This window comes from Sus scrofa, chromosome 2 (assembly GCF_054392235.1).
Source record: "Sus scrofa isolate SSC_HxYL_T2T_F1_AM1 chromosome 2, Sscrofa_HxYL_maternal_Yorkshire_Landrace_v2.0, whole genome shotgun sequence".
Taxonomy (NCBI): domain Eukaryota; kingdom Metazoa; phylum Chordata; class Mammalia; order Artiodactyla; family Suidae; genus Sus; species Sus scrofa.
Window position 1 is genome coordinate 81,671,286 of NC_139384.1, and position 27,503 is coordinate 81,698,788.

The following is a 27,503-nucleotide window of genomic DNA, read 5'->3' on the forward strand; positions in this document are numbered from 1 at the left end:
CAGCCCTTCTGCAGATGCCATATGGCTGATAGGGGACCATGAGCCAGCCTCTACCCTCCTGGACTATGTCACACTGGCCACTTGGTCCCCAACCTGCACATCCAGCTTCTCTCTCTTGTCTTGTACCTCCAGTTGGGATAAAATCCGTAATCCTGCCTGCAGCTCCCAAGTCTCCTTGAGACCCCGGGCCCCTCATTCCCAGCCACTGCACCCCCACTCACCCTCCTCTTGGGCTGGACTGAGTTGCTTGTCATTTCCCAGACACACCTTGCTCTCACACTCTTGTGATTTTGCTGATACTGTTCCCTCCGTAGGAAAGCCCTTCCACTATACCCAGCCTGTTTTTTTTTCCCCTTAATATGAATCACCTTTGTTCCTACGGAGAAAAATTTAACATGAGACAAACAGGAAGGAAATTTTAAATTATCCACAATCCACTGTTAGTTTTTTGGTTCATGTCCTTCCAGTCTTTTTTCTTTACATATGGTCGTGAGCAGTCATGTACTTTTACAAAACGGACTCATACTCCCTGAGCTTTGAGGGAAACTTTTCTTCCTACATCTTTGAACACTTTTTTCCCTGTCACTGGGTCTCTCCATGGTCACAGTGGTTACATAGTATTTTGTTTTGTGCAGGTTGTGAGTTTACAACAGGTTGTAACTGTTTTTCCATTCCTGGCACAAATCTTTGCTCAGTGGTTATTTCCAGAGGAAATCTTCCTGGAAATGAACTGGCCGACAGGAGAGCATATACTTTCTAAAAGCTCTTGGAGTCTCCTTGTGGTTCAGCAGGTTAAGGATCTGGTGTTACTTCTGTGGCTCTTGTTACACCTGTGGCTCTGATTCAGTCCCTGGCCCGGGAATTTCTTTGTGCCATGGGCTCAGCCAAAAGAAATAAACAAACAAAAGGCTTTTGATCCATATCTCCAACTGGCCCTCCGGGGGGTCTTCAGTTCTCACACCTTTCTGCTTAGCCCTGCCATCCCCTAGGCGGGGCAGGGTTTCTCACCTCTTCTCTTAAGTAAGAAATGACATCTGAATCTGCTCTTGGTGGCAGTTCGCATTTCTAGTAAGGTTCATCTGTTTTCATATATTTACTGGCTGTTTGTACTCTCTCTTTTTTTTTTTTTTTTTTTTCCCCTTGGCCAAACTTGAGGCACACAGAAGTTCCCAGGCCAGGGATGGAACCCACACTACAGCAGTGACCCAAGCTACCGAAGTGACAATGCCGGATCCTTAATCCGTTGTGCCACAAAAGGACTCCTGTTTGTAACCTTTTTTAATAAAAGGCCTCTTGTCCTTTGCCCATCTTCCTTCCTTTGGCACATTTCCTATTTTGTATTTATTGCCTAATTAATATACTCATCCCCCCCACCTCCAAGACCCAGTCTCTCTCCCTCAAGGACATCTTCCCTTGAGCTCTTGTGGATCTTTTGAGAAAGGACTCAACTGCCCTGACCCTTCATGTTGCAGAGTAGGGCCTCGTCCATGGGGCACCTGCCTTCCTCAGCTGCGCACCCCAGGTCAGGGTGAGGAGCCCTGCTCTGATCTGTGAAAGCAAGGCGAAGCGCCATGGAATCATCTCTTAGTCCTCCTTATCCGTTGTCTGAAAAGAGCGAGAGATATTTGCAAATGCAAGAGCACTGACCCAGGAGTCACCCAGTAGGGATGTGGAGTGCTTGGCATGGAGGCAGCCTTGGTTTCTCCAGGGCAGCGGCTCTCCGGGGCCCACCTCTGACCAGCAACAGCACCTGGGGACTGGGAGAAACGCATCTCAGACCCCAGCCAGACCCACTGTTTCAGCCAGTCTGGGTGTTTGAACCTTCCTGGAGGGAGGGCAGTGCTGGTGCCCGGGCAAGTCAGTACCCGAGCTGAGGAGCTCTTCGTACTTGAGAGCTGGGCAGAGGCAGGGGGTGGCGCTGCCCTCGCACATCCCTAGACTGGTCCCAGGGGTCCTTCCCCTCATCTCCCACCCTCCCTGCTCTACCATAGCTCCCATCCCCGATCTGGTTGCCCCCACCCCTGACTCTTGCAGGCCTCACTCTCAAGCCCCAACAGCCTGTGCAGGATCCGTGCCCTGTCTGAACTCATCCTTGATCACCCTCGCACCCCCTCCCACAGACAGACAGACACACACACACACACACTCAGGGCTAGTCTTTCATCGCCCCAAAGGGGGAGATGGCAGGAGCTGACCTGCCTTTGTGGCACTGACTCTGGCAGGCTTGCCGCCTCCAGGGAACAGGAGCATCATCTATAAAGAGCTTTGAAGTGCACCTTTCCATTCCTGCCTGACATCCTGGGTCCTGGACTGAGGAGGGCCCTAGGGAGTTGTCATTACCCCGAGTGGCTTGTGGACCCTGTTAAGAGAAACAGTAGCTTGGGAAGTGAGGGCCTTCCTGCAGGCCTGCTCTGAGCACAGACCATCAGGTGGGGACTCTGCATAACCACAGGGGGCCCCATTTCTCTTGCGCTTCCAGCGGCAGTTCTCTACCTGGGCTCAACACTGGAATCACAGCTCCTGAAGCTGTCCCCTCTCCTGCCCTCCCCACCCTCATTCTGATTTCATCCGGTCCAGGATGTGGCCTGGCGGTGATCGTTTCTATCAGCTGCCCTGGTGATTCTAACAAGCAGCCAGAGTTGAAAGCGATTAGATTACGGTGGAGGAAAGGGTGGAGATGGGTGCTCAGCACTATGTTAAGCCCTTTAATTTCCTACCTCATCCAGTGGATAAGAACCAGGGACTGCCCTTCACTCCTCACCCGACTTCTCTCTCAGTGTACATAGATGCCCACCTCGGAGAGAAGAACAAACTGGGGGACAGAGCCAGTCCTGGCCTGGGCACGCAGCCCCCCAGAGCTCCCTCCTGCATCAGCCCATCTACAGGTCCGCTTCGTGGCTCTTCCTTCTTCCACCCCTGCCCTGGCGCTTGGCCCCTGTCTCACACCTCATCCACCTCACAGGCTCCCCATGGTCTCTGCACTGGCCTTGGCCCCACTATGGCCGGTGTCCGCCCAGCAGTCATCTCTGGACCAGTCCCCTTGTTCATTTTGTGCTGCTGAGGTGGCCTCCTTTCATTTCCTGGAACACACCAGAGTTGTCTCCGCCTCAGAGACTTGGCTCTTGCTCTTGTGTCTGGAATGCTTGCCTCCAGCCATTCCGGTCTGTCTTCTGACATCTCCTCCTCAAAGGGTGCTTCTGACCACCCTGTCTCCTATGGGCCTGTCCTGTTAGTCCCTCTCACACCACCACAGAGATTCTCCTTGTAATCCCTATGATGGCTTTTTCATTGGTTTCTTGTTGGTTGTCTGACCCACAGGCCAGTAGAATGTGAGTTTCATTAAGGCCTGAATTATCCTCCTCAGTGATTATCATGAAACCCCCTAGCCAGCCTGGCATGATGTCAGATAAGTTGTAGGTGCTCAGTTAATACTTGTGGGAGAAGACTGGAGAGGGAACAGGTCTGAGAAAAGAGGCAGAGGCTGTCTGAGGTTGTGTGACCTCTTAGGTGACATTGGCAGGTATGGGCACACATGGTAGTCTAGGAAGTCACCCAGGAAGAGTGGATGACAGAAGGTTGAGTGGCCTTGACAGGGCCAGCAGGGGAGGGGAGCAGAGGCCGCCAAGCACCTGGAGGGAGGAATCAGCAACTAAGGCTGGGCAGGGCCTATGTTCATGGGCCAGGAGAAGCCAGCTGCAGCGGAAGGCACAGGAACATGGCCTGGGGCACCTGAAGCACCAGGAACATGGCCTGGGGCACCTGAAGCACCAGGAACATGGCCTGGGGCACCTGAAGCACCAGTTACGGAGACAGGTGGCCCCGGCTTGAGACTGGCCTGTGGGAGGAACAGGAACACAAGAAGACTGGAATGCGGGTGGTGCCAACCAGAAAGAGGCAGAGGAGCTGGGCCTGACAGGAAGGCTCCATGGCCTGGCTCTGCAAGAGACGGGCAGAGAGAGGTTGGAGGGCAGGTGTTGAGGAGTAAAAATCTCAGCAAGCCTGGAGTTTGATTGGAATCCGTATGCCAGACATTCTGCATTCTCTGCTTTAACATTTGTAGTCAAGGACCCTGAAGTTCCAGGCCTGGAGCTGGTGTCATCTTCTGAGCTGCAGTTCTGACTCCTGCTCAGTGGGCCCCACAGCCTTGCTGCTCTGGCGTCCTCACTGTCCAGGGCCCTGCCACCAAGGCTCTGAGAGCCGTGGAGTTTTGTTAAAAATGTGGATCTGGGAGGGTCAAGTTTCGGTTTTGTTTCTTTAAAAAAGAAAGTGGCCTGTGCAGAATTGCCAGTAATTTTTGTGGCTCCTCTGCCCTAGAGAGAGCCTAGCTCCACAAGGCTCTTGTTACATGGGGGCTGTGGGGAGTGACTTCCTTCCACATGGGGCTAGGGTAACTTTACAGGGGAGAAACCTGGCAAGCTGACCGCCTTGGCCAGGAGATCAAGGCCAGCATCAGCGATGAGTCATGTGGACAGCATGCACACTGGTGTCACGGCATGAGAAGGGCGCTCACTCTGTGGTCTTTACTCCTAAAAACCCATTAGAACTCCAGTGTGACCAAGAGAAAAACATCTGACGGACCCAGATTGAGGGAGACTCTGCAGCATTCCTGACCACTCCTCAGAACTGTCAAGGCCATCAAAAATAAGAAAAGTCAGAAACTCACACCAGCCAGGAAGAGCCTGAGGAGACTTAACAAGTAAACGTCACATGGGATCGTGGATGGCATCCTGGGACAGAAAAGGACATCAGGGAGGAGCTAAGGCGATCTGAATCAGATATGGACTGTAATTCAAAATCATGTATCAGTACTGGTTCAAGCGTATTCTCCTAGGATAGGATATAACTAATAGGGGAACTGGGTGTGGCGTATATGGGATCTCTGCATTATCTTATCATATCTCTTTAAATCTAAAAAATAAGTCTTTTCATTTGTTTGTTTCCAAGTGGCAAAACTGGGTTAGGCTCTCCACTGGGTCTCACTATTGGACAGAACGGGCCTGGGTTCCTCAGCCGCCACGCCAGCACATCTGCCATGAGGACTCCTGGCTCAGGCCTCATCATGTTTTTGCCATCCAACAGAGGGATGGCACAGAGCTCAGGGACGGGGGTGCCTCTGTCCACCTCTCACCCTCTGTTTCTGTGCCCAGAGCGGTGGCTAGTGCAAGGGGGGAGGCACTGACACGATGCAGGGGTGGGTAAGGTGTGGCCTTGGTGGCAGTTCTCTTCCCTGGGCCTGCTCCTTCAACTCCAGCTGTCATCCATGGCTTTTCTCTGGGCCTCCTAGGGACCTACAGCCCCTCCCTGGCAGTGCTGTGTCCCTCCTGTGGTAGCCAGTTGGTGGTCACTCCCGCCACTTCTGAACAGTTGCCAAGAAGTTGGGGACATCGTGCCTGTAACCCTGGATTTCTTGGGGAAGAACTCAGGTTTGCACATGCCTTATGACTTCTCCAGGCTTCAGCTGATGATTCTGTCACTGTGGAAGCTGCTGCCAAGGGGGGCCCCCTGGCCAGAGCTGTGTAGGTGAAGCATGAGCTTCCATCTCCTCTTCCCCCAGCTGAGTTTCAGGTTCAGGAAGTGCAGGGAGTGGACACTGGGTGGCGCCAGAGCCCAGCAGGCCTTCCCATTCTGGGGATGGGAGTGGCCTAGACTCTCACAGCTGTTCCTCACTGAGTTCTCCCACCCGTCGGTCCTGTCCTGTCCTGTCCACTCTGTGGTCGTCCTCCTCCTCCATCTAAACCCAGCCTCTTCAGAGCCCGCACCCAGCAGCTGGCACCAGTGGGACAGATCCTCCTCAGGGCTTTGTGATGGGCTACCCAGGATGCTCTCAGTAACAAAGCATTTCTTATTAAATAAACTTTTTTAAAATTAGGAAAATAGCATTTCTTCTTTGTGAAAAATGTAAGAGTTTGCCAAGGAAGCGTGGTGAATAAACCATCAACATAGATTGTAACCGTTATCTCTAACTTCCTTCCCAGAGGCCCTGGCCCTTGGAGTTCTCACGTCTTTTCTTGATCTTCTCTCTGGTCTTGTCCTTTTGAGCCCCCTTGGACATAGTCCCGTTCATCCTCCCCATCTCACTCTTTCGCTCACTGGCTCTCAGTGGTTTACTGATGTCCCCTTGTTGTCTCACACAGGACACAGCTTGGGCTATGGCTTTGTGAACTACGTGACTGCAAAGGACGCAGAGAGAGCAATAAACACGCTGAATGGCCTGCGGCTCCAGTCAAAGACCATTAAGGTAAAGAGCTGCGATCACCATCCCCTTCCTTCTGGCTGTGCAGGGGTCTGCGCTGAGCCCTGGCCTGAGTGAGGGACCACCTTACCCCACAGGCACCATCACCGCACCATTAGCACAGTCACTCCTCAGGGGCCTGGCACTTTAAGGGCATCTGGGGAGCATCCTGTCTGCTCAGAATTGAGGCATTACCTGTCAGATGCCTGTTGAGTGGTGATAGTCCCAGGCCTTGTGCCTCTGAATCATGTCCTCAACCCCGCCAGCAAAGGGAGGGGCCCCACAAAGGACTTGGGTAGGGGCAGCCCCCTCCCAACCACGGTGCTCCCGTCCTCATGCAGCACCCGACCCAGGCATCTGGCCAGCACTACCTCCTGCTCACTACCTCCTGGTTATTGCTATAGTGGTGGCATCCGTCTTGCCTCTTGCCCAGGCCTCCTGCCCCGGCACAGCCAGTTGCAGTTCTTTTCTCGTCAGTGCATTCAACATTCATGTGGCAAATGTTTACTGAGTGCCTGCTCTGTGTCGGTCAGTGATCAAAAACAAATTTCGTGCCCTCGTGGCACTGGGGGTGTGTGTGTGCGTGCGCATACGCATGCATGTGTACATGCAGAAGTAGATGTCGCAGAGGTGCATGGGGGCACTGTGTACTGTGGGGAGCCTTCCTGCTCATTTGAGAGGACTGAGGAAGCCTTGCAGTACAGCCTGGGGACGTCTTGGGCAGATCGTCACCACTGTCATTCCCAGTTTAGGGACTGCAGTGTCTTCCTAGGATGAGTTTGTGAGTCATCCAGGCCTCACAGGACAGCTTCCCCGGCCTGCTTGCTCCTCTCAACCTGCCACTGCAGACCACCCCCTCCTTTTCTCAGCTCAGAGCCCCACCTCCTCCCCACTCCCAAGTGTCTTATTTCAGGCTCTGCCCACACCTGGACTCACCTTGGGTTTTCCCGACCTTTGCTCCCTGCTGAGCCATCCTGGAGAGGATGCCACCTCCCCACCCCAAGCGGGACTTCCTGCCGCAGTCCCTCAGTACTGTGCCCACCACCCCTCGCCTCCAGACCCGGGGAGTCAGCCCTCGTTCCTGAGACAAGTCCACCAGTCATCTCCTCAAACTGAAGCCACTGTGTCCTATTGAGCCTTTGCCTCTGCCAGATCCTCACACCTAGTTCTGGGAACCAGAAGTCCGAGATCCAGGTTCCTCCCAAGAGCTGTGAAGGAGGATCTGTCCCATGCTCCTCTCCCAGCATCTGGCGGTCACTGAATCTTGGACAGTCCTCAACTTATAGAAGCATCACCCAGTTTCTGTCTTCATATCTTCTCTCTGAGTGCCTATCTATGTCTAAATTTCCCCTTTTTATAAGGACCCCAGTCATTGATTTGGGGCCATCTTACTCCACTTTTTTTTTTTTTTTTTTTTTTTTTTTTAGCGCCACACCCACAGCATATGGAAGTCCCCAGGCTAGGGGTCAAATCGGAGCTGCAGCTGCTGACCTACACCACAGCTCACAGTAACACTGTATCCTTAGCCCACTGAGCGAGACCAGGGCTCGAATCCAAGTCCTTGTGGATACCAGTCGGATTCTTAACCCAGTGAGCCACAAGGGGAACTTACTCCACTTTGACCTCATCCTCACTAATTACATCGATAAGGATCCTATTTCTGCCTGAGGTCAATATTCTGAGATACTGGGGCTTAGGACTCCGACATCTGACTTTGTGTGAGAACATAATTCAAAAATCCCTTCTTCTTCAAAAACCCCTCAGGAATGTTTCCCAAGAACAGGACAGTGGACCTCATTGAGGAAAAGGAGCAGATGACACCAGGAGCTTAGAAAAGAGGGTTCTAGGCTTAACATCTCAGAGCAGGTCCCAGGCCTACCTGCTGTGCTGTCGCACACCTGCCACATGCTGGGTCTCTGGTGCAGTCTCCTCAGATTCTGATTTGACTCTAAACTTGACAGTGGCTGAAGAGAAAAGGAAAGCTTCAGTGGTCATCAAGGTCCTTAAAGACACTTGTGCTGAAAGGAATTGAAGTACATTTGGCTCTGAAAACACTTCCTCTGTAGGGCTTTATTAGAGGACAGTCACACACGTGGTCAGTGCCGGCCTCCATGATGCTCCCCTGGTGCTGGTTTGGGAATGTTCTTTCCCACAGTGTCCTCCACCAAAAGCCAAAGGCAGACCCCAGATACAGCCTGTGACAAATCTGCAAGGGGCCAGACATGATGATCCTAGGAGGCAGCTCTCTACTGGCCCAGCCTGATCCTGACCTGCCTCCCTCCTTCAGCCATCCTGCCTGAAATCTGACGCCTCTCGCTGGAGCATTTGGTAAAACTGGACAACAAACAGTTGGACTGACACCCTCTGGCAGGAGTCTGAGCAGGGTGTGGGGCTGGTTGATGACCTGGAAAGTTTAGGTCCAGATGGAAGAGGGAGAGAGCCAACCTTCTACCTGGAAGTCGAGGAGTGTGACTACGCCCAGCTGGCCGGGGAGGCTCTGTGAGGCAGTGCTGCACCTTCCCCAGGTCTTGAACACATCATTGAGTGTCCCCAAAGCGCCTGCACCACAGACCTCACCAAGGTGCCCCAGGCCTGGATGCAGCACAGGGGAGCTTCCAGGGAATGTCAGCCCCACTATCCTCTGACGCTCACCTCCACAGGCCCCATTTTCTCTGTGGATGGAGCTGGGCTCTGACCACTGTGCACAGTTTCTCCTTTTATTGGCTGTCTCTCCCGCTGGACTGCATTCTGCTTTGCAGGCAAAGGAGATGTCCGTCATCTCCTTTTCTGGGGAATGTCACAGGTGCTTCTCGAATGTTTGGGAGTCAGAAAACACATGAATAAAGAGGTGTGTGTGTGTGTGTGTGTCTTGGCATGTAGGACTACACCTCTGCACTTCTTGGCAGGCCTGAGCATTGTGAGAACACACCTGTCATCTGTGCTCTTGTGCTGCCTAGTGACACCTGAGAGGTCGTGTTTGTGCCATGTTACGGTCTCAGTTGTGTGACTCCCAGAGAGAACATTCAGCCCAGGTCTGAGGCCCCACCCTTCCTGAGCACACAGTTCTCTGCCTCCTCCTCATTTCCCAGCCTCCTGACTTGGTTCTGACCTCCATGGGTGTGACTGAGTCCTGTCCCTGAGGCCGCCCCCTTGTGAACAGGAGGCTTTGTCCCAGCTGCTACTTCCCAGCAGGGCTCTGGCCTTGTTCCCATCTCTCTTTGACCTGCAGGGTCCACACAGCCATCACCCCAACCTGGGAGAGCACCAAAGACCTTTCCTTGCCATGAGCCCCACATGCTTGCATCATTTTATCTAAGCTACTGTAAAAGTTCCTTTTAGCCTTCAGTTTTGCTAAACATAAACCCCCAAAGCATGGTGCCATTTAATGTTGAACACTTGCGTGTGCTCCCCCCAACACTGGGGCCCTGTCTGGGCTCCTGTGGCGAGTTTGCCTGTTGGCAAATGGGTGTCACACTCCCAGCAGCACCCAGGTGCCTCACAGGCAGGACCAGGTCCCATTCCCAGCCAGGGTCACTGTCCAGGGAGGCCTAAGACCATGGTAGGAGAACAGGCAGCAGGGGTGGTCTCCCTGCCCTGCCACCAATCAGCTGTGAACCCTCTGACTCTGCTGAAATGGTAATGTCTGCCTCATCGGGGCAAACGCTCGGGCCCCTGCTTGGCCTATAGAGAGCTGCCCACACAGACCGCTGCGGTTGACGACATTTGCGTGACCTCCTTCCGTGGGGTTGGCTTTTCCTCACCCAAAAATTTAACACACTCCCTTGATGCTTTGGTCACACACCTGCCCTAACACCAGCGAGCGCTTTTGTTTTCAAGGTGTCGTATGCTCGCCCAAGCTCAGAGGTCATCAAAGATGCCAACTTGTATATCAGCGGGCTTCCGAGGACCATGACCCAGAAGGACGTGGAGGACATGTTCTCTCCGTTTGGACGAATCATCAACTCCCGGGTCCTCGTGGATCAGACCACAGGTACGGCGAGTGCCCGGGACACAGTGAGGTTTTCCTCCAGGCCTGGGCCAGGCCTTCTAGAGAAGATAGATCTTTTTGATCTTAAATGTCATTAGTTACTCCCCCAGTGAGGACAGAAGATACTGGCTTTTGTTTTATGAGGCTGGGGAGGTGAAATGCCTAAGAGCAGCCCCTGACATAAAACGTTAGGCCAGTCTTTTTTGGTGAAAACACCAAGAGATTCTGGCACTTCCTGCAGGCACCCACGTGTCCCAGCCTGACCTCGAAGGTTGCCTTTCTTTCTGCAGGCAGTAGTGTGTGTGTGAGGTAGTCCACAATCGAGGTCCAGAGGCTCCAGAGTCCCCACCTTCTACTGCCCCAAGGCTCCGAGGGTGACTGTTTCTGAGGAGCCGTTCCTCAGTCTCCTTGGTTTCGATGCACCCCCTCAGGCACCACATTGAAAACTCAGAGCTCAGTGCCAGTGCCTTGCTCCTGCTGGTAATTCCCGTGACTTCACCAGCCCCTCTCTGGTCCTCTCGGCTCAGGACAGGAGCAGCGTGGGCCCCAGGCTTTGTCTGAAGCAGCCAGGCACCGCTGAGCTGAGCCCCCCCAAGGCAGCCCCTCACTGTGCGGCCACCTGCCCCCTGGCTTCAGCCCCAGCCTGGCTCCATCTTGGGAGCAGTGACCTTAGATGGCCCTGCTCTGGGGTTCCTCGGCTCTGTTCTCAGCAGGAATGGGAATTTGCTGACAAACTAGAAAGAAAGATTGCTGCTCACGGAGTTTAGTGAAGCTGGCGGAATTGTCTTCAGTTGAATTTTGTTCCTCCCACACTGTGTTCACCGCCCCTTTGGCTGAGGTAGTCAGACAAACACTGGGTCGTTGGGCCTCAGGCAGTCGTAGCTCTGAGGTGACCTCCCCTTTGAGACTAACAGCATCCCAGGAGGCTGCAGGCGGGCAGGGCCTTCTCGGCCTATGACAGGCGGGGATGGAGGTGTGCGCACATTTTTCTGCATTCCCCCCCCCCCCACGCTGTGTGCTTTGGGACCCACAGTCTTGTCATCTGCTCTCCCTTTTCCTGTCCCAGCTGTGGAAGCTTGGCTTCGTCCTGCCTGCAACCCAAGGCCGCAGTCGTGGGCTGGGGCCTGACCTGAGGAGGTGTGGACAGGACTCAGGGGCCTGAGAAGAAGGACTTCTTGAGAGTGGTCCCTAGATGCAGGTCGTAGGCATTTGGTGGCAGCTATGGGTATCCCTGTAGCCCGGTGCAGTCACGCACTCTGACTTCAAGCTGTGCCGGAAAGACATGGACCCCACGCACCCAGCCATCTTCATTCTGCATTTAGACTCTGGGGTGGGGGGTGTCGTAAAGGGAAGATGCCATATACTTGCTGTAAGCCCCTGATCAGCCCCAGAGTGGCTTCCTATGGTCCCTAAAGTCCCCCTTCCTTATCTTCAAGTTCCAGCTGAGAGTGATCCAGTCAGCTGGTCAGCGCATGTATTTATTCCCAGCCCCACCGGCCTAGAAGCATGTGAGTGGGCTGTCTAGAGACCCGGAGCAGGTGATCACCCACCCACATTCCACCTCCTGGCCCTGCTTTTTCCTGATGCTGTGTGTACAGCTATGCCTGTGCTCGTCTCTCTAGCCCAGCACCCCCCAGCAGGGCCCAGTTCTTAAGTTGGAGTCTTCTGTCCCGTGTCCCCATCCCCACCCCTGCCCTAAGAACACGCTTCCGGACATGTAGCTTTTGTACCCACCATCATGAGGGAGGTCCTTCCCGCAGACAGTGCCCTCGCCCATTTCCTGGGGATTTTGCCTCCTTTCCCGCTGCAAGGCTGGTGCATCCCAGAGTTTGGGGGCACCTCGGGGTGGCCTCCCAGGGTCAGCATTGAGCACAGGGTTGTGCCTTCAGGCCTCCTCGCCAGCTTCTGCCACTTCCGCAAAGGAACTGGGACCCCTAGCCCACATGGCTATCTGTCTTCAGGAGCTTCGTGAGAGGGCGGGGGAAGGAGGCCATGGGGGGTCCCAGGGGCTTCTCCCTCTACAGCCCTCCCCTCGCCCCAGGTGTCAAACTGGAGGGTAAAAAGGTGAGCCATCAGGACTGTGGGCTTCCGTTCCCTCTCTCTGCTCCAGAGGAGGCCACTGGGGCCCTGTGGACCCAGGGCGGCGGGCAGAGAATGGCGCGGTGAGCACGTTCATGTATCAAGTTTACCTTCGTATGTTGTGCTTTTCATAAAGAAACAGGAAAATGCTCTTAAAAAGTCTTAACCTCCTGAGCTGACAAAACTTTTATTTTTAATTTCTTTGCTTCTTTATACATTTTAATTGTGAGATGAATAGTTGACTCATCTAGAGATTGCCATTTATCGGTCTCTTTTAGAATCAAGAAAAAGTCTAAAAACCCTTGGAAAAAACACAGCCATGAGTTCCTATTGTGGCTCAGTGGTAATGAACCCAACTAGTATGCATGAGGACTTGGGTTCGATCCCTGTTCTTACTCAGTGGGCTAAGGATCTAGAATTGCTCAGTGGTGCTGCAGATGGTAGCAGATGTGGCTCAGATCTGGTGTGGCTGTGGCTGTGGCGTAGTCTGGTAGCTACAGCTCTGCTTAGACCCCTCGCCTGGGAACCTCCATATGCTGAGGATGTGCCCTGCCCCCCCGCAAAAAAAAAAAAAAAAAAAAAAAAAGCTGCAGCCATCCTCAAAAAGTATACGTTCATCAAATCATTAAGTGAGTTTATATCCCTCACTTTAAATAACATTCTCTTGTTCTTATTCAGGTTTTCTTCATTTCACTCAGGTGGTTTTCATTTGATAATCATTTTACAAAGCCAAACAGGGAAAGCACACTTGCACACACTCTCTCTACTTGATCACAGGGTCTTTATAAGTAGAGTGGCACCGTCTTCTTCTGCAGGCAGCTTTCTGGAGAAGCCAGCCAGCCACAGCTTCCAGCAGTATTTGCCTGCAGTTAGATTTCATTCAGGTCCCCAGCTGTCTAAGCTGTCGTTGGTGCCATACATAAAATAAAAACAGTGTAATCCAATTACCTGTTTTCAGATGTTCCTTCTGAGCTGAAATTTTTTTTTTTTTTTTTTTCTTTTTTTGGCTATTTCTTGGGCCATTCCCACGGCATATGGAGGTTCCCAGGCTAGGGGTCGAATTGGAGTATAGCCGCCGGCCTCCTCCAGAGCCACAGCAACGCAGGATCCGAGCCACGTCTGCAACGTACACCACAGCTCATGGCAACACCGGATCATTAACCCACTGAGCAAGGGCAGGGACCGAACCCGCAACCTCATGGTTCCTAGTCAGATTCGTCTCTGCTGCACCAAAACGGGAACTCCGGCTCTGTCAATTTTAAGTTCGTATTTAAACAGTCATGGAGCCAATGTGGGGAGGCCTCCCACGGTCCTGTCCATGCTCATGCTAGAGGTGCCACCAGAAGAGGAAGTTTTCCAGTTGGAGAATTGGAATATGTGCTGTAGGACTAGGCAGGGGTGTCCACGGTATGTTACAGTTGTAAAGGAAGATCCCTGCCCCAAGGGCCCCTTAGCGCTCGCTCTCTGCCTGTCCAAATGGGGCCTGCAGTGTCACATCCAAGTCAGGACAGAGCATGGGATTCTAGGCCCAGAAGGGGGTGATGGCACCTTGCAATGACAGTTGTCATCTCTGCATCTGCCTGGTGTGCCTGAGTCTTTCTGAGGCCTCAGGGCCAGCTGGAAAGACCCATGCCCTGTGCCCATCCTGGGGACCACTGATGGACCCTGTGGGAGATGGTGAGGGAAAGTGCCAGGACATGGGAGCTGACTGGGGGATGTTCCTCCCACCCACTTAGCCGGCCGCCCAAGGCCCTGGGCTCTTCTTCTCTGATCATTGTCATTCACCATGTGCTAAAGGCTTATAGCTAGAGAGGAAAATGCAACTTAGGAGAGTCTGTGACGGGCAGTGGCCAACAAGAGAGTCCAGGGTAGGACCATCTCCCTGACCAGGGCATACCATGCCTCCAGCCCAGGCTGGCCCTCAGCTGCCACCTTCACATTTGACCCATTTCTTCTCCCCAGAGGAGCCGGTCCTTTTCCGTGGCTCTGCATCCTCACTCCAGCCCCACTCCATTCCTCAAGTTCTTTGAGAGATGAGGGCCCCCCATCATTCCCCCCAGACCCAGAACGTGGACACATGGGAGGTGGAGAGTGACTGAGCCTTCCCACTTCTGGTTTGCTTGGGTCTCACACTTTGTAGGGTTGACCTGACCCTGCCTTCAGCAGGTGGGCCTTGGACTTAGGTAGCCTGGTCCCGGGCCACGTTCTTACTCTGTTAAGGGGTGGGGTTACAGCAGGACCGGGGGTTACCTTTGGGTGGCTCAGTCCAGGTGTCAAGAGAAGGTGCTCTCCCAAGGCAGCTGGAAGCGGTGACAGGGCCCTGGCCCTTCCCACGCAGGTATGGAGCGGGCCCGAGGCAGGGACCTTTAGGCCGCCAGGGAGTCTGTGGGTGAGGGTCAGCAGCGTTGTGTGTGCCTGAGCAGTTTTCTCAGAAGAGATCGAGTGGCCTCAGTTGATTCTGGGGGCAATTTGGGGCTCACAGGAGGTACCACGACCTTGCAGTGGAATGTCCAAGAGGTGAGTGAGGTGTTGTGCCAGGAAAGAGCTGTCAGTGGTGGGGCTTGGTTACTAAGTTGCCACACCCTTCAGGGATGAAAGAGGCTGAGCAAACGGGGACTTTGTCAGTCTAGCCGGGAGGGTAACAGGCTGTGAAGGCCTGACTGGGGTAGGAACCTGGTGGTCAGGCAGGCCAGGGAGGGGGCGCCCCAGAGCCCAGGGAGAATTCCTTGTTGCCTGCCCGCTCCTCAGCACGCCAAGCATCCATGCTGCAGGGAGCACCTGGCAGCGAAGTAGTGATGGAGGATATAATCTCTTCTAAGAGAGATTTGGAGTGTCTGTCAAAGTATCTTGACGCTAAGACTGGAGTCGTTGCTTCAACTCAGAAGAAAGTCTGAAACCTTAGTCTTTTATTAGTCGTTTTTCATTTGCTCATGTTTCCATATTTAGGTTTAATTTTTGTTTATCTCAATAACCAAGCATCCAGTTTGAACCACAGTAAGCTGACTGACTTGACCTTTGCTTTTCAGTTTTAAAAAGATCAATCCTTGCATTTTTTCCCCCTAACTCCATTTTTGTTGATTTGTTAAAAAGGTTTGTCCAGAGGGGTTGCGTTTATCCGGTTTGACAAACGGTCGGAAGCAGAAGAGGCAATTACCAGTTTCAATGGTCATAAACCCCCAGGTTCCTCCGAGCCCATTACAGTGAAATTTGCAGCCAATCCCAACCAGAACAAAAACGTGGCGCTGCTGTCCCAGCTGTACCACTCGCCAGCTAGACGGTTCGGAGGCCCCGTGCATCACCAGGCGCAGAGATTCAGGTGGGTCAGGAGGGCGGCGCTCTTCCCACCATGGCTGAAGGCACCCTTTTCAGCCGTGCAGAGCCCTGGGCGCACTGGGCTGATCATATCAGAAAGTCGTACTCACAACCATTTTGTGTCTCTGTGTCCCCCACCTGCCTCAGAAAGATATCTTTATGAAAGCAGTTTATTTCCATTCGAGCATTGTCTTTAACTGGAATAAGAAAGATGGTGCAGGAGTTCCCATTGTGGCTCAGTGGTAAGGAACCCTACTAGTATCCATGAGGATGGGGGTTCAGTCCCTGGCCTGACTCTGTGGGTTAAGGATCTGGCATTGCTGTGAGCTGTGGTGTAGGTCACAGATGTGGCTGGGATCCCATGTTGCTGTGGCTGTGGTGTAGGCTGACAGCTGCAGCTCTGATTCAACCCATAGCCTAAGAATGTGTCCATGTGCCATGGGTGCGGCCCTAAACACACACCCACCCACCCACCCACCCACCCACCCACAATGGTGCAGCTCCTAGTGACATGCGAGTGGACCCATGAGTTTAAAGATATCATCCAAATCTAGGAGAGAAAAGAGGCAGCCTTATGGGCCATTCTCCTTCCAGCGTTTTAAACAGGTTTTAGACATTCGATCAGCAGCCTTAAGGCAAACCTTTCTCATACACCTACCTTATGGAGTCATTTGGTGTTTTACTAGTACATGCCTCTGTTCTAGAGGTGAACCGTTTTCCTGCCTCCCTTAATCTTTCCATATAGAATTATTCTAGTTGCCCGGATCTAGTAGAATGGACACGAGTAGAGTCTAAACTCAAGTGCGTTATTGCCTTGTGAACAGCCAAGATCCCAATGTAGGGCTATTCTGTTTGGTTTCCAGCAGAGCCTCAAGCAGTGGCATGAGGGCTCGTCTTAGGTATATTAAGGATTTTTCTCTGTGACTTTTCAGGTTTCCCATCTGTGTTGTAAGCAATGAGGTTGGGTAGCACCCTGCTTAATTCCACAGATGCCGTTTTTTGAAGGGTTTTTTTTTTTTTTTTTTTTTTTTCCTTTTTAGGACCACACCAGCAGCATATGGAAGTTCCCAGACTAAGGGTCTAATTGGAGCTGCAGCTGCCAGCCTATACCGCAACCACAGCAACATGGGATCTGAGCCATGTCCATGACCTATACCACAGCTTATGGCAACACCAACCCACTGAACGAGGCCAGGGATTGAACGCGCATCCTCATGGATACTAGTCCGATTCGTTTCTGCTGAGCCACAATGGAAACTGCCCAGTTTTTTGAATTCTTATTTTCACAGTCCAGTAATCCAGAGCTCTCAGCTCGGCTCAGGTTCCAAAGCTGGTTTTCCTTCATTGTCTTATCTGGTTTATAGGCGAGGCAGGGGAAGCATCTTTGGACAGAAGTGAGCTAAGATCCAGCTTCGAAAAGCAGATAGCACGGTCTGCATCACTGCTGATCAGGTGGATGTGTGGGCAGCCAAGTTCAGTGAGTTTTACCCAGTAACTCTGGCAAACTGGGAAGCTTAGCGGAGAGAAAGGGGAGAAGGGAAGTGCAGAGGAGGTCATGCAAGAGAAGGATCGTGACTTCCAGAGAGAGAAGGAAGGGGGTGAGAGGGAGGTTTTGCCACCAGAAGGCAGACTAAGCTAAGAATAAGAGAAAGCAGGACCCAGAAGAGGAGAGGGTTTACACATCAGGAAAAGCCCCCAAATCAAGGACGGGTCAGTTCTTTTGTACCATCAGAGGAAAGAATGGGGGTGGGTTTCACGACAGTGGAGATAAAAGAAATCAGCTCCAAGCAGCAGGAGAAAACTCACAAGAATGAATAAGAATGAGAGTCGGCTCAATAAAAAACAGTAAAATATTGCCTCAGGTTATTTTCAGTATAATAGCTACATAAAGATTTAGTTAACTACAATAAATTGGGTCCAGAGCCTACAAAACTTGAAGGAAATGAAGTCATAATCTCTTTCCGGCTCTCACTGAAAAGCAGCTCATGCAGATACATGGGTGCCTCTTCCCACCCCCATTTCAGTGATATTGTGGTCTCTGACCAGCCACCTGAGTCCTTTCTCCAATTCAGACATCTGGTACAGGCAGTTTAAAATTATTCTCCCCAGTTCAAAACTGTGGCGCATAATGTGTTTTGATTGTTCTGTACCTGCATTGACAATAACCGTTGGGTCAGTGGGCTGCGCTTCAGAGGATGGCCTCTCTTGTCCCTGACCCAGAGAGTCATTCTGTGTAGTGAGGCTTGAGGGCACCTCACTCACCCCTGGATCAGACCCTTGACTGGAAGCCGATTTTGTTCTGGAGCAGGTAACACTTCTCCGATTGTATCATGTGGCTTCATAGGTGCTGTATGGTGCGCGAGTATTCTTAAATTGACCCTACGACTGTAAACTTTTCAGTTTGTGAAACATCTAGAGGGCCACGTGGCTTCAATAACAGTTTTATCATCTCCCTTAATCCTTACTGCAATGGCCACAATTTGTAGAAGTCTTACGTTTGATGTGACTGAGAGTGTCGCTTTGAGAAGGGTCCCACATTTTTGGTAATGTTTGGCGAACTTGCACTCCACAGCCCTCAGTGCGAGCCCTGGCCCTTCAGCAATGGAAAGTTATCCAGAGCTGTACCATGCCTGCAGTGGCCCTTCCAGGAGTGCGCTGTATCCAGACACTGCTTGGCTGTGAACCCTCAGAGAGGGAGGGTCACGATGGGGGGGTGGGGGTATAAAATGCAGAGAAAGAAAAGAAAAAAATCCAGCCCGCCCCACCCCAACACACATACATACCCAGACATAGAGGATAAGGAAGGGTTTCCTCCATGGAGAGCTGGGAGTGTAACAGCACCCAGGAGGACGTGGAAAAGCTTCCATCCTTTAAAATGTGGGCGGTACAGGTGTGACTAAACAGGACCCCCTCCCCCAGCAGGAGGGGTGGACAGAGCGGCTGCTCAGGGCCACTGACAGGCGATCACTCTGAGGGAGGTGGGTTGAGGCTCTGACCCTCTGCAGGCAGCAGATGTCTCTCCTCAGAGTCACTCCCTAGACAGCAGGGAGCCTGTGCCCTCCCTCTGCCACCATTTTGAATTCCTCGCAGTTTAAAAATCCCGATCACCAAGTTCCTGTTATATATAGCTCAGCAGGTTAATGAACCCGACTAGTATCCATGAGGATGGGGGTTCAATCCCTGGCCTCACTCAGTGGGTTAAGGATCCGGCATTGCCACAAGCTGCAGTGTAGGTCACAGATGTTGCTCAGATCTGGTGTCACTGTGGCTGTGGCGTAGGTCAGCAGCTGCAGCTCAGGTTCCACCTCTAGCCTGGAAACTTCCATATGCTGCAAGTGCGACCCAAAAAAGAAAAACAAATTTTTTTTAAATCCTGATTGCAACCAAGGGCGGGGGGGGGGGGTGCCAGCCCGAGCGCCTCACCTGTGCCGAATGTCAGTCCCCATCAGCACACTGGCCCACATTGACCTTGACCTGAATGCTGTGCTCTCTGTTTGCTAGGTTCTCCCCTATGGGTGTAGATCACATGAGTGGGCTTTCTGGTGTCAATGTCCCAGGCAACGCTTCTTCGGGCTGGTGCATCTTCATCTACAACCTGGGTCAAGATGCCGATGAGGGAATCCTCTGGCAGATGTTTGGCCCCTTTGGTGCCGTTACCAATGTGAAAGTGATTCGCGACTTCAACACCAACAAGTGCAAAGGCTTTGGTTTTGTGACCATGACAAACTATGAAGAAGCCTCGATGGCCATAGCAAGTCTGAACGGCTACCGTCTGGGGGACAAAATCTTACAGGTTTCCTTCAAAACCAACAAGTCCCACAAATAACTCGCTCATGCTTTTTTTGTACGGAATAGATAATTAAGAGTGAAGAAGTTGAAACTTTTTTTGTTAGTGTACAACTCATTTTGCGCCAATTTTCACAAGTGTTTGTCTTAGTCTAAATGAGAAGTGAAAAGGTTTTTATACTCTGGGATGCAACCGACATGTTCAAATGTTTGAAATCCCACAATGTTAGACCAATTTTAAGTTTCTTAAGTTATTTCCTTTAAAATATATATTAAACAGAAATCTAAGTAGACTGCATTGACTAGCCAGTCCCTCGGGATGGTGGTGAAACTGAAGCATGCTTTAACTTCTGAGACTGTCTAACACGCGTTTCATTCGATGTTTCCACAAACTGGATAGACACAAACACACAAAAGAAATGACCTTTTTAGTTTTTAAACGAAAGATGTTAGACAGATGCTGAGTGTGTGTTTTTCTCAACCGCTTCAACATTTTAAGCGATTTCTGCTTTGGTTGACAGGAAATTGCTTTCCCAAGCAGGTCCCAATGCCACCTCCTGCTCACTCAGCCGAGGGGCCCTGGCAGTGGCAGTGGGTCCGTCTGCCGTGGGCCACCACCGGGGAGGGGGGCGGGGCCGCACGCCAGGCTGGGCCAGGCCCTGCAGAGGACACAAGCGGGTTTCGTTAAGCCCAGGCGCCAATGGGAATGGACCAAAGAGTTTCAGGGAAACTCCAGTATATTCCAGAGTCAGACCTAAGCTCCAGGCACGCCTGAAGACGTATTGCTACTCTGACATCCCGAATTTCTGTCCACACATTGCATGCACGGTGCCCCCACACGTCGGATACTGTTGTTCACAATCATTTCTCCAGTTTCCAAGAGCATTGAACACAGCTCGAATGCGTAAGATAGCTCTATTTTTTAATGACACAGAAACATTTGAGCATTGTATTTCTCGCATCCCTTCTCGTGAGCGCTAGACTTTTTTCTATTTTAGTCGGGTTTTGTTTTGAAAACTTTGCTTTCATATGAACACTCAGCAGAAAAGTACTTAACTTCCTGCCAGTTACCTATTAACAAAAAAAGAAAAAAAAAAAAAAAACCCTTTGATTTGTAGTTTTAAAGATTAACCCTCAAAGTTCTCTTCATAACTGCCTTGACATTTTGGGTTGTTCTGTTCTGTTAATTTTCTTTTGCTTTTTTGTGTTTTTTGTTTGTTTTTACTTTTGCATTTAAGACCATTAAATTTGATTTTGTTTTGCTCGAATTTTGTTTTGTTTTTTATTTTACCTTTTCTTTCTTTTTGGCTAGGTAAGGTACAGACGGCCCAGCATTCAGGGAGGATTTATAGGATCTTAAGAAACAAATGGACTTGCCTCAAGACAAAAGCATTTACAATTTTGTGACGTTAGGATTGTGCCGTCACAGGTGGTGTATTTTAAAACGGGGAGCCAGCAGGGAGAGTCTGAGAGAGGGCCTGAGAAGTAAGTGGGCAGGGCCCGACCTCTGGCCAACTCCTCAGGAGCGTGATCTGATTTTTATAAATCACTAGTGTACAAGAGAATCGAAAACAGGATGGCTTAGTACCAGCAGTTTTTAACCTTGACATGAGACTAAAAACATGTAACGATAGGCTGTTTTTTAGTTATTGGTATTATGGAATTGTGGCATTACTTATTTATCTGTCTATTTATTTAAGTGGAAAACATTGGGCAGTAGGCACAGCCTACCCCAGAGTGGGTCCATGTCCGAGAAACCCCTGGACAATTTGAGGCTGCCTGTCCCTGATGCACCCCCACAACCCCATACTTCATTGAGGGGCTGCTGGCTACTTGCATTATCCTCCCGAATTTACAGTGTTGCCACGTTCTCTTCGCAAAAGGGGTCAAGTACACACCTCGAGGCCTTGTCTCATAAGTTGGCCAAGTGCCCATAGAGGACCTCCTTCCTCCAGCAGAATGTTCCAGATGCTAGGTCAAAGCCAGCTTACGTGCCTCCTTCTGGAACCAAGGCCCATTTGTTTGCCTGGATTCAACACAAAACAGGGTCCCTGCTCTGTGTGCCCCAGAGCGCTCTTCCCCACCAGGACTGGAAAAATAGGCCCTGTAGGCTGTGCTAGCCTCGGGCCAGCATCTTCCCAGCAAAGATGAGATTCCCAGTTCTGAGGGACCCTAAGTCTCCTCGCTGACACCCATTCCAGCCAGCCCTCACTAGTGTCAATTTCCTAGGAGCAGTCTGTCTGAGGCATAAACTGTAGTGACGGGCTCACAGCCGGCACCGAAGCTTCTCTCCTCCCTCTGTTGTATTGGAATCATATTGATTATCCTGATGCTGGCGCAGACGGGAAGGAAACGTGAAGTACATAGGGACCTTTAAAAGTTGCCTAGTTTCTCAGTAAAATTCTCATGTTACGTGATCCCCACTCTTTGAACAGACTTCTAGCCAAAAACTCCAGTGTGTTTCTTTGGGAGTTTTGCAAGTGTGGGGGAGGATTTTGCCTTTGACATGTTACTCCTGAAAAGTAATTGTCACTCCCGGGGAAGCGCCAGATGCTAGCCCTGTGTCCGAAAATTTCATTGTCATTTTCTCTGGCTGGTTTGCAAAAGGAAGGTCCCTTTTTTTTTTAAGTCGCAATCCGAAAGAAAGTATTTTTTAAAAATTTTTACGTGGATCAGTCATATTTGTATTTCATAAGATGAGTGCTCACCTTTTATTTGGAAATTTCGATCAGAAAGAATTAAGAGTAGATGATTTTAATTGATCCAAAGTTTAGTTTGGTACTTAAATACCAAAGAAGCTTTGATTGAATACTCCTTTGGCCTCTGTAACTTCCCCTGATAGTTGTTCACTAAGCAGCTCTGAATTTATGAACCTGGTTCCAGTTGAGTTATCCATTCTTTACCCTTCGGCTTTGCCTTTCTTTAGCTTTTCGATATAACATGCCAAGCTGTGGTTTTCTGCACTGGCTGTGCCTCTAGTCACACGTCCAGTGACTGGGACTCTTCCCCCCACCCGCAGTCACCCTCTTGCCAGAATAGCTGAAAGCTGGGCTTTCTCATGGGCAGATGGTGCCGGGTGGGTTTCACCTTTATTTCCCGAAGGTGAGTCTTTCCCTTGCCAAGGGCAGCTGCCTTAACCTCTGAGAGCCTGCACTTGGTGTTAGACCCAGTGCCCAGGGTCTGAACCTTGCTGCTATAAGAGCCGGCACCTCCAAGCTGGCAGCTGGCGGGGAGCCCTGCTAGACCAGACAAATGAATCCCGAGACAGTTACTGGCAATAACTTATCCTGGTTTGCCTCCAGACGAAGGCCATGGACTGACCCCATCCTGCTGTTGGCCTTGAAAATCCGAGTTAACATCTATCTCCCAGCTGTCCCAGTTCCCACCCTTAGCCCAACTGGACCTCTCTGTGCTCTTTGCAGCCTTCCTGGGCTGGGTCACAGAGAGTGAGAATAAGCTGCCAAGGGCCTCTCTTTCCCAACCCCCACCCCAGCCCTCCACCTGAACTCTTTCCCGCCTTCCCCAGGACCTGTGGCACCTCCTGGGACCTGAGGCAGCTCCTCAGGAAACACCTCCTGCTGCTTTTCAGATCCCCAGGCCTGGCCCCCAACCGCAGTCACCAGTGCTTTCCGCTGAGTGGTGTTGAGAACTGACACTTTCTCAGGATAGCGGTAGGACCTGCTGCCGGGTTCGCATCTCCACAACTTTTGGTTTGCCTCGGGCTTCTGATGATTGTGTTTTCCCACAACCCTTTGGTGACAGAGTTCAGTTCTCCACTTGGTCATTAAAATCACGAAATCACTCCTTGTAATTCCCGCGAGGACCTCAGTTAGGCTGACTGATGGTTGGAGCAGCGCCTCAGGAGGACTGTTTGACTTCCACCCGGAGAAAAGGCTTGTCCGTTGGTTGGGGGGCCACCTCTTTACCGTGTAACGTTCCGTTTACAGTGACTTGCTCTGGGGGGCACTTTACCACCTGGTTCCCGTGTTGTACAGTAGATGGCTAGACATTTTGTATATTAGTGTGTTTTAAGTTATTGATTTGTTTTATATAAAATAATTTATTTTTCAGGTACCATTTTTCATTTTAACTTTGTTTTTACCTGGGTTTGTTTTCAATAAAGTATGACACTGCTGTCCAAAAGTCAACAATAAAATGAATCCCATTGTGTTCTTTGGAGGATGCTTATGTAACTAGCTTTTTTTTTTTTTTTTTTTTTTTTTTTTTTGGATTTTCAGAAAGAACAAAAAGTCCTTCTCAGTTTTCCATCTCCCCAGTTTGCCTTTTTATTCTTGTGAATAAATGTTCTTTAGTGTTTTAGGAGGAAAAAGCAAACCTAGATTTTGATAATCCAGAAGATTTCAGATTAATAAAGAAGCTTTGAAAGAAGACCATTTTTCAAAATTTTAGTGAAGTGTGAATATTTTTTGTCAATGGCTTTCTCAAAGAGAATGAAACTTTTGCACCATTTTCAGAGTTTTTATAGAGATGCCAAATTGATATATTTACATGTAATGGAAACATGAAAAAGTTTTATTAAACAATTGTTCATAGCTGTGTAGACATTTTAATTCAGTTTCCAAAGCTCTCAAAGTGTATTTTTGGAGTACGGAGTGGTAATGGTTTGGGGTGTCACAATTCCAAACGACTCGATTGTCCAAATACTTAGTTCTTTTCACAGGTATCAGGTTTGTGTTAAACACTGTATGTTAACTATGACTGGAATTCTGTGATATTTTGGTAATAAATGAAGTGGGATCGTTGAGATGTGGTGGTGTAGGGGTGATGGTGTGTAACTCTTAAGCAGCCATTGCTGAGTGAAGCACCAGCCAGGGCTGCAGCGACTGCCTCCTTCCTAGGTAAGCGTGGGCTGCCCCTCGCCAAGCTCTGTGCCAGGCCATGGCCTTGACCCACACCGAGGGAAGGGAGACAGCCCAGCCCAGGGATGGAAGGAAGGCACCAGGACACGCTCTGTGAGCCCTCCCCAATGGCCCTCTGCCTCTGCATAGATGCTGTCCTCCCTGCCACCCATGGAGACCCAGAGGCCCCTCTTCTCCAAGTTCAAAGGTTCATGGGCCTCCTCTCTTGTCCCTGAGTGTAGGTCTGCTTCCCACACCTGAGCTCCTGGCCATTCTGAATATAGAAGACACTAATCTCCTTGGGTGAGGGAAAGTGAGTTCCAACTTGCCCAGAGGCAGGATAGGGCACAAGGGTCTTGGCTCAGAGTCTTGGGTTTGAATCCCGGCCCCATCCCCTCCCCAGTGTAGTCAGTGTAGATAAGCCCCTAACTTTCTCCAAGCCTCAGTTGTCCCCCCTCTGGGAAATGGGCTTCATAACACCCACCCCCTAGGATCCTTGTGAAAAGGAAAACAGATCATGTAGGTATTGCACTTAGCACAGTGGCTCTGAATCCAGTGAGTGAGGCTGAGCTTGACAAAAAAACAGCATCCCCCTGGCTCCCCTACATACAGTGGGTGCAGCTGAAGCCCATGGACATGCTTCTCCAGTAGGCATGTGTGGCCTCTTCTGAAGTCACTGGGTTTTCTTTCTTGTGTGTATGTGTCTTGGGTTTCTGCATTGATCTCAGAATATTCCTGATAGTGGGGCAGGCTGGCACCCTCTGGGGAAGGTGTCCCCTGGGGGCTCAGACCTGCAACAGGGGCTCCTGGAGCCTCTAGGCAGCTCCTCAGGCACCATCTACACCTGCGCACAGAGGAAGAGGAGGTCTGGTTGTCAGCCCTTCCCTGCCTCCCTCTCCCCCAGGGACCTCATTAAAAAGCAGATTCTGGAGTTCCCACTGTGGCTCAACAGGATCCGTGGCGTTTTGGGAGCACTGGGTCACAGGTTTGATCCCTGGCCCAGCACAGTGGGTTAAGGATTTGGCATTGCCACAGCGGTAGCTTAAGTTAAAACTACATCTCGGATCTGATCCCTGGCCCAGAAAGGCCATATGCCACGGGGCGGCCAAAGACTGAAGGGAAAAAAAAAAAAAGCAAATTCTGCTTCAGCTGCTTTGGCCCCCATCCAAGAGTTTGCATTTCTGTCCAACCCCCAGGTGGTGCCAGTGCTCCAGGGATCCACTCTGAGAGGCAAGAGGTGTAAGAGAGCCCTGGAAGTAGGGGTATGCCACCCCAGCTCCAGGCCTGGTGCCCTGGACAGCTTCAAAGCCCACCCCCAACCCCAGAATTCAGAGCTGAGAGCCTGAGCCTGTGTGGGGAGCTCTTGCCACCAGACTGCCCCAGCAGGGGCTATTTTCATCATTCCGTTCAAGGCCTAATGCCTGTATCCTTTTGTCTTTGGGCTTTGGTTGGTTGGTTTGACCTCAATTCATCTCTAGCACAATTGGAAAGGATTTCTGGAAGAGAAGGGAGAAAATCCCAGACATCGGCGTTGTCGTGGAGAACCGTGGTTTCTGTTTAGTGGTAGGAAGGACTGGGTTGTGCAGTGAGAGGTTTTTTACTGTGGAGGTGGGGGCAGTGCAGTGAGTTGGCCCCTTATCCTCTTTCCCTGGCCTGGAGCCCACTCAGAGCAGATGGTGGTGGCGTGGGGCTACGAGCCCTGACAGGTGGCAGCTCTGGGCTCTAGGAAGCCACACAGACGTCCCGCAGCAAAATTAAAGCTGGCCAGGGAGCAATTCTCCCCAGTCATGCCTTGCTTTGCCCACCTTGCCATGAGATTATTTTATCCCACCTGAGGGTTCAAAAGAACAGAGCAAAGACCCCCATCCCAGGTGTGGATGTGGGGCCCTCTGGGGTGTGACGTCAGAGCAGGAGTTAGCTGAACAGGAGGATGTTCCAAGAAGCTGGGAAGTGGTGGTGGGAAATGATAGCTATTAGCTGTTGGTCATGCTGCCCACCTCACAGAGTACCTCCCTGAAGTTGAGGAAGGCCTTACTGTTGTCATTGTCTGAGCACCCATTTATAGGTGATGCGCTGAAGCCTAGCCAACTGGAAAACAGACACCATTACACCATTCGGTGCTGGTGATTTTTTCTTTTCCCTCACCAGTTAGACATAGAGCATCCTGGGTTTGGACTGCCCCTTAGTTCTGTGGCTCCGAACTGTCCATTGGGGGTTTCAGCCAGGGATGGGCAGTCGGGTTTGGAGGGGGCATGACGCCTCCTTAGGCAGGACGTCCTACAGGGGTGGGCAGGGGCTCAGGTGCCCGTGGGCACATGCTGGGGGCCTGGACCCAAGCCCAAGCTCTCCAGGGAGTGTCCTGGTCACCCCAGAGCATGTGAGGGAGAGAATTTCTCTCAAGCCCTTGCATCACAAGCACACAGTTCTTCCCCACCCAGACCTCTGGGGACAGTGTCCTCGGAGAGCCTAGGGCCTCACCTAACCTCTGCCAACCTGGGACAGAATTTTAGGGACCCTGGTCCAGAAAGCAGCAAAAATTTGAAGATGGCAATCACAGAGCATTAAACAGAGCTTGAGGCCTTCTGAGTGTGGGGTCCTGTGTGACTGCCCCAGTCCCATGCCCACAGCCAGCCCCCCATCTCTGTTCAGGAGCTTTCTGGTTGTCTTTGGGCTTCTTGTAGAGTACAGAATCTCGAAATCCACCTTCCCCTTCGTTCCAAGGGCTGCCTTCTGTCTGACTGGTTTTTCTCAAAGATGAAGGATTTTTTTTTTTTTTTTTTTTTAGGGCTACAGCTGTGGCATATGGAAGTTCCCAGGCTAGGGGTCAAATCAGAGGCGCAGCTACCGACCTATGCCACAGCCACAGCAACTCCAGATCCAAGACTCGTGCATGGTAGCTCAAGCAACATGGGATCCTTAACCCATTGAGTGAGGTCAGGGATCGAACCCGAATCCTCATGGATACTAATTGGGTTCATTACCACTGAGCCTCAAAGGGAACTCCAAAGTCGAAGGATTTAATGCAGGGCTGGAAGAGGCCGGGTGTGGCAGCTTCTGGGCCTTGGGATGTGAGAGTCTGGGTCCCAGAGGAAACTGCAGCTCAGAGAGGCACTGGATGTCAGGGAGAAGGGCCCCGGCTTGGGACAGGTCACTGAAGGGTCCTTTCTGGTTGGAGGGACCTAGGATAGGAGGTGGGGTGGGTATAGGGACAGGCGCTTGGCAGGGGAGCCCATTTGGTGGCATAGGC

The 27,503-nt window shown here is 51.3% G+C and overlaps 1 protein-coding gene across 4 annotated transcripts in view; it reads left to right on the forward strand.

Annotated features, from left to right (window-relative positions):
• ELAVL1 (ELAV like RNA binding protein 1) overlaps window positions 1-20,665 on the forward strand; it is a 38,935-nt gene extending 18,270 nt beyond the window's left edge. The window contains exons 3-6 of one of the 4 annotated variants that reach the window (XR_014835765.1): window positions 6,135-6,238; window positions 10,070-10,223; window positions 15,390-15,869; window positions 18,766-20,665. Coding sequence is in view for 2 of the 4 variants with exons in the window: in NM_001195334.1 (NP_001182263.1) it covers window positions 6,135-6,238; window positions 10,070-10,223; window positions 15,390-15,615; window positions 19,113-19,437 (809 nt within the window). In the remaining 2 variants the exon portion in view is untranslated. 4 annotated transcript variants of the gene reach the window in all.
• Window positions 20,666-27,503: the final 6,838 nt, after the last annotated feature.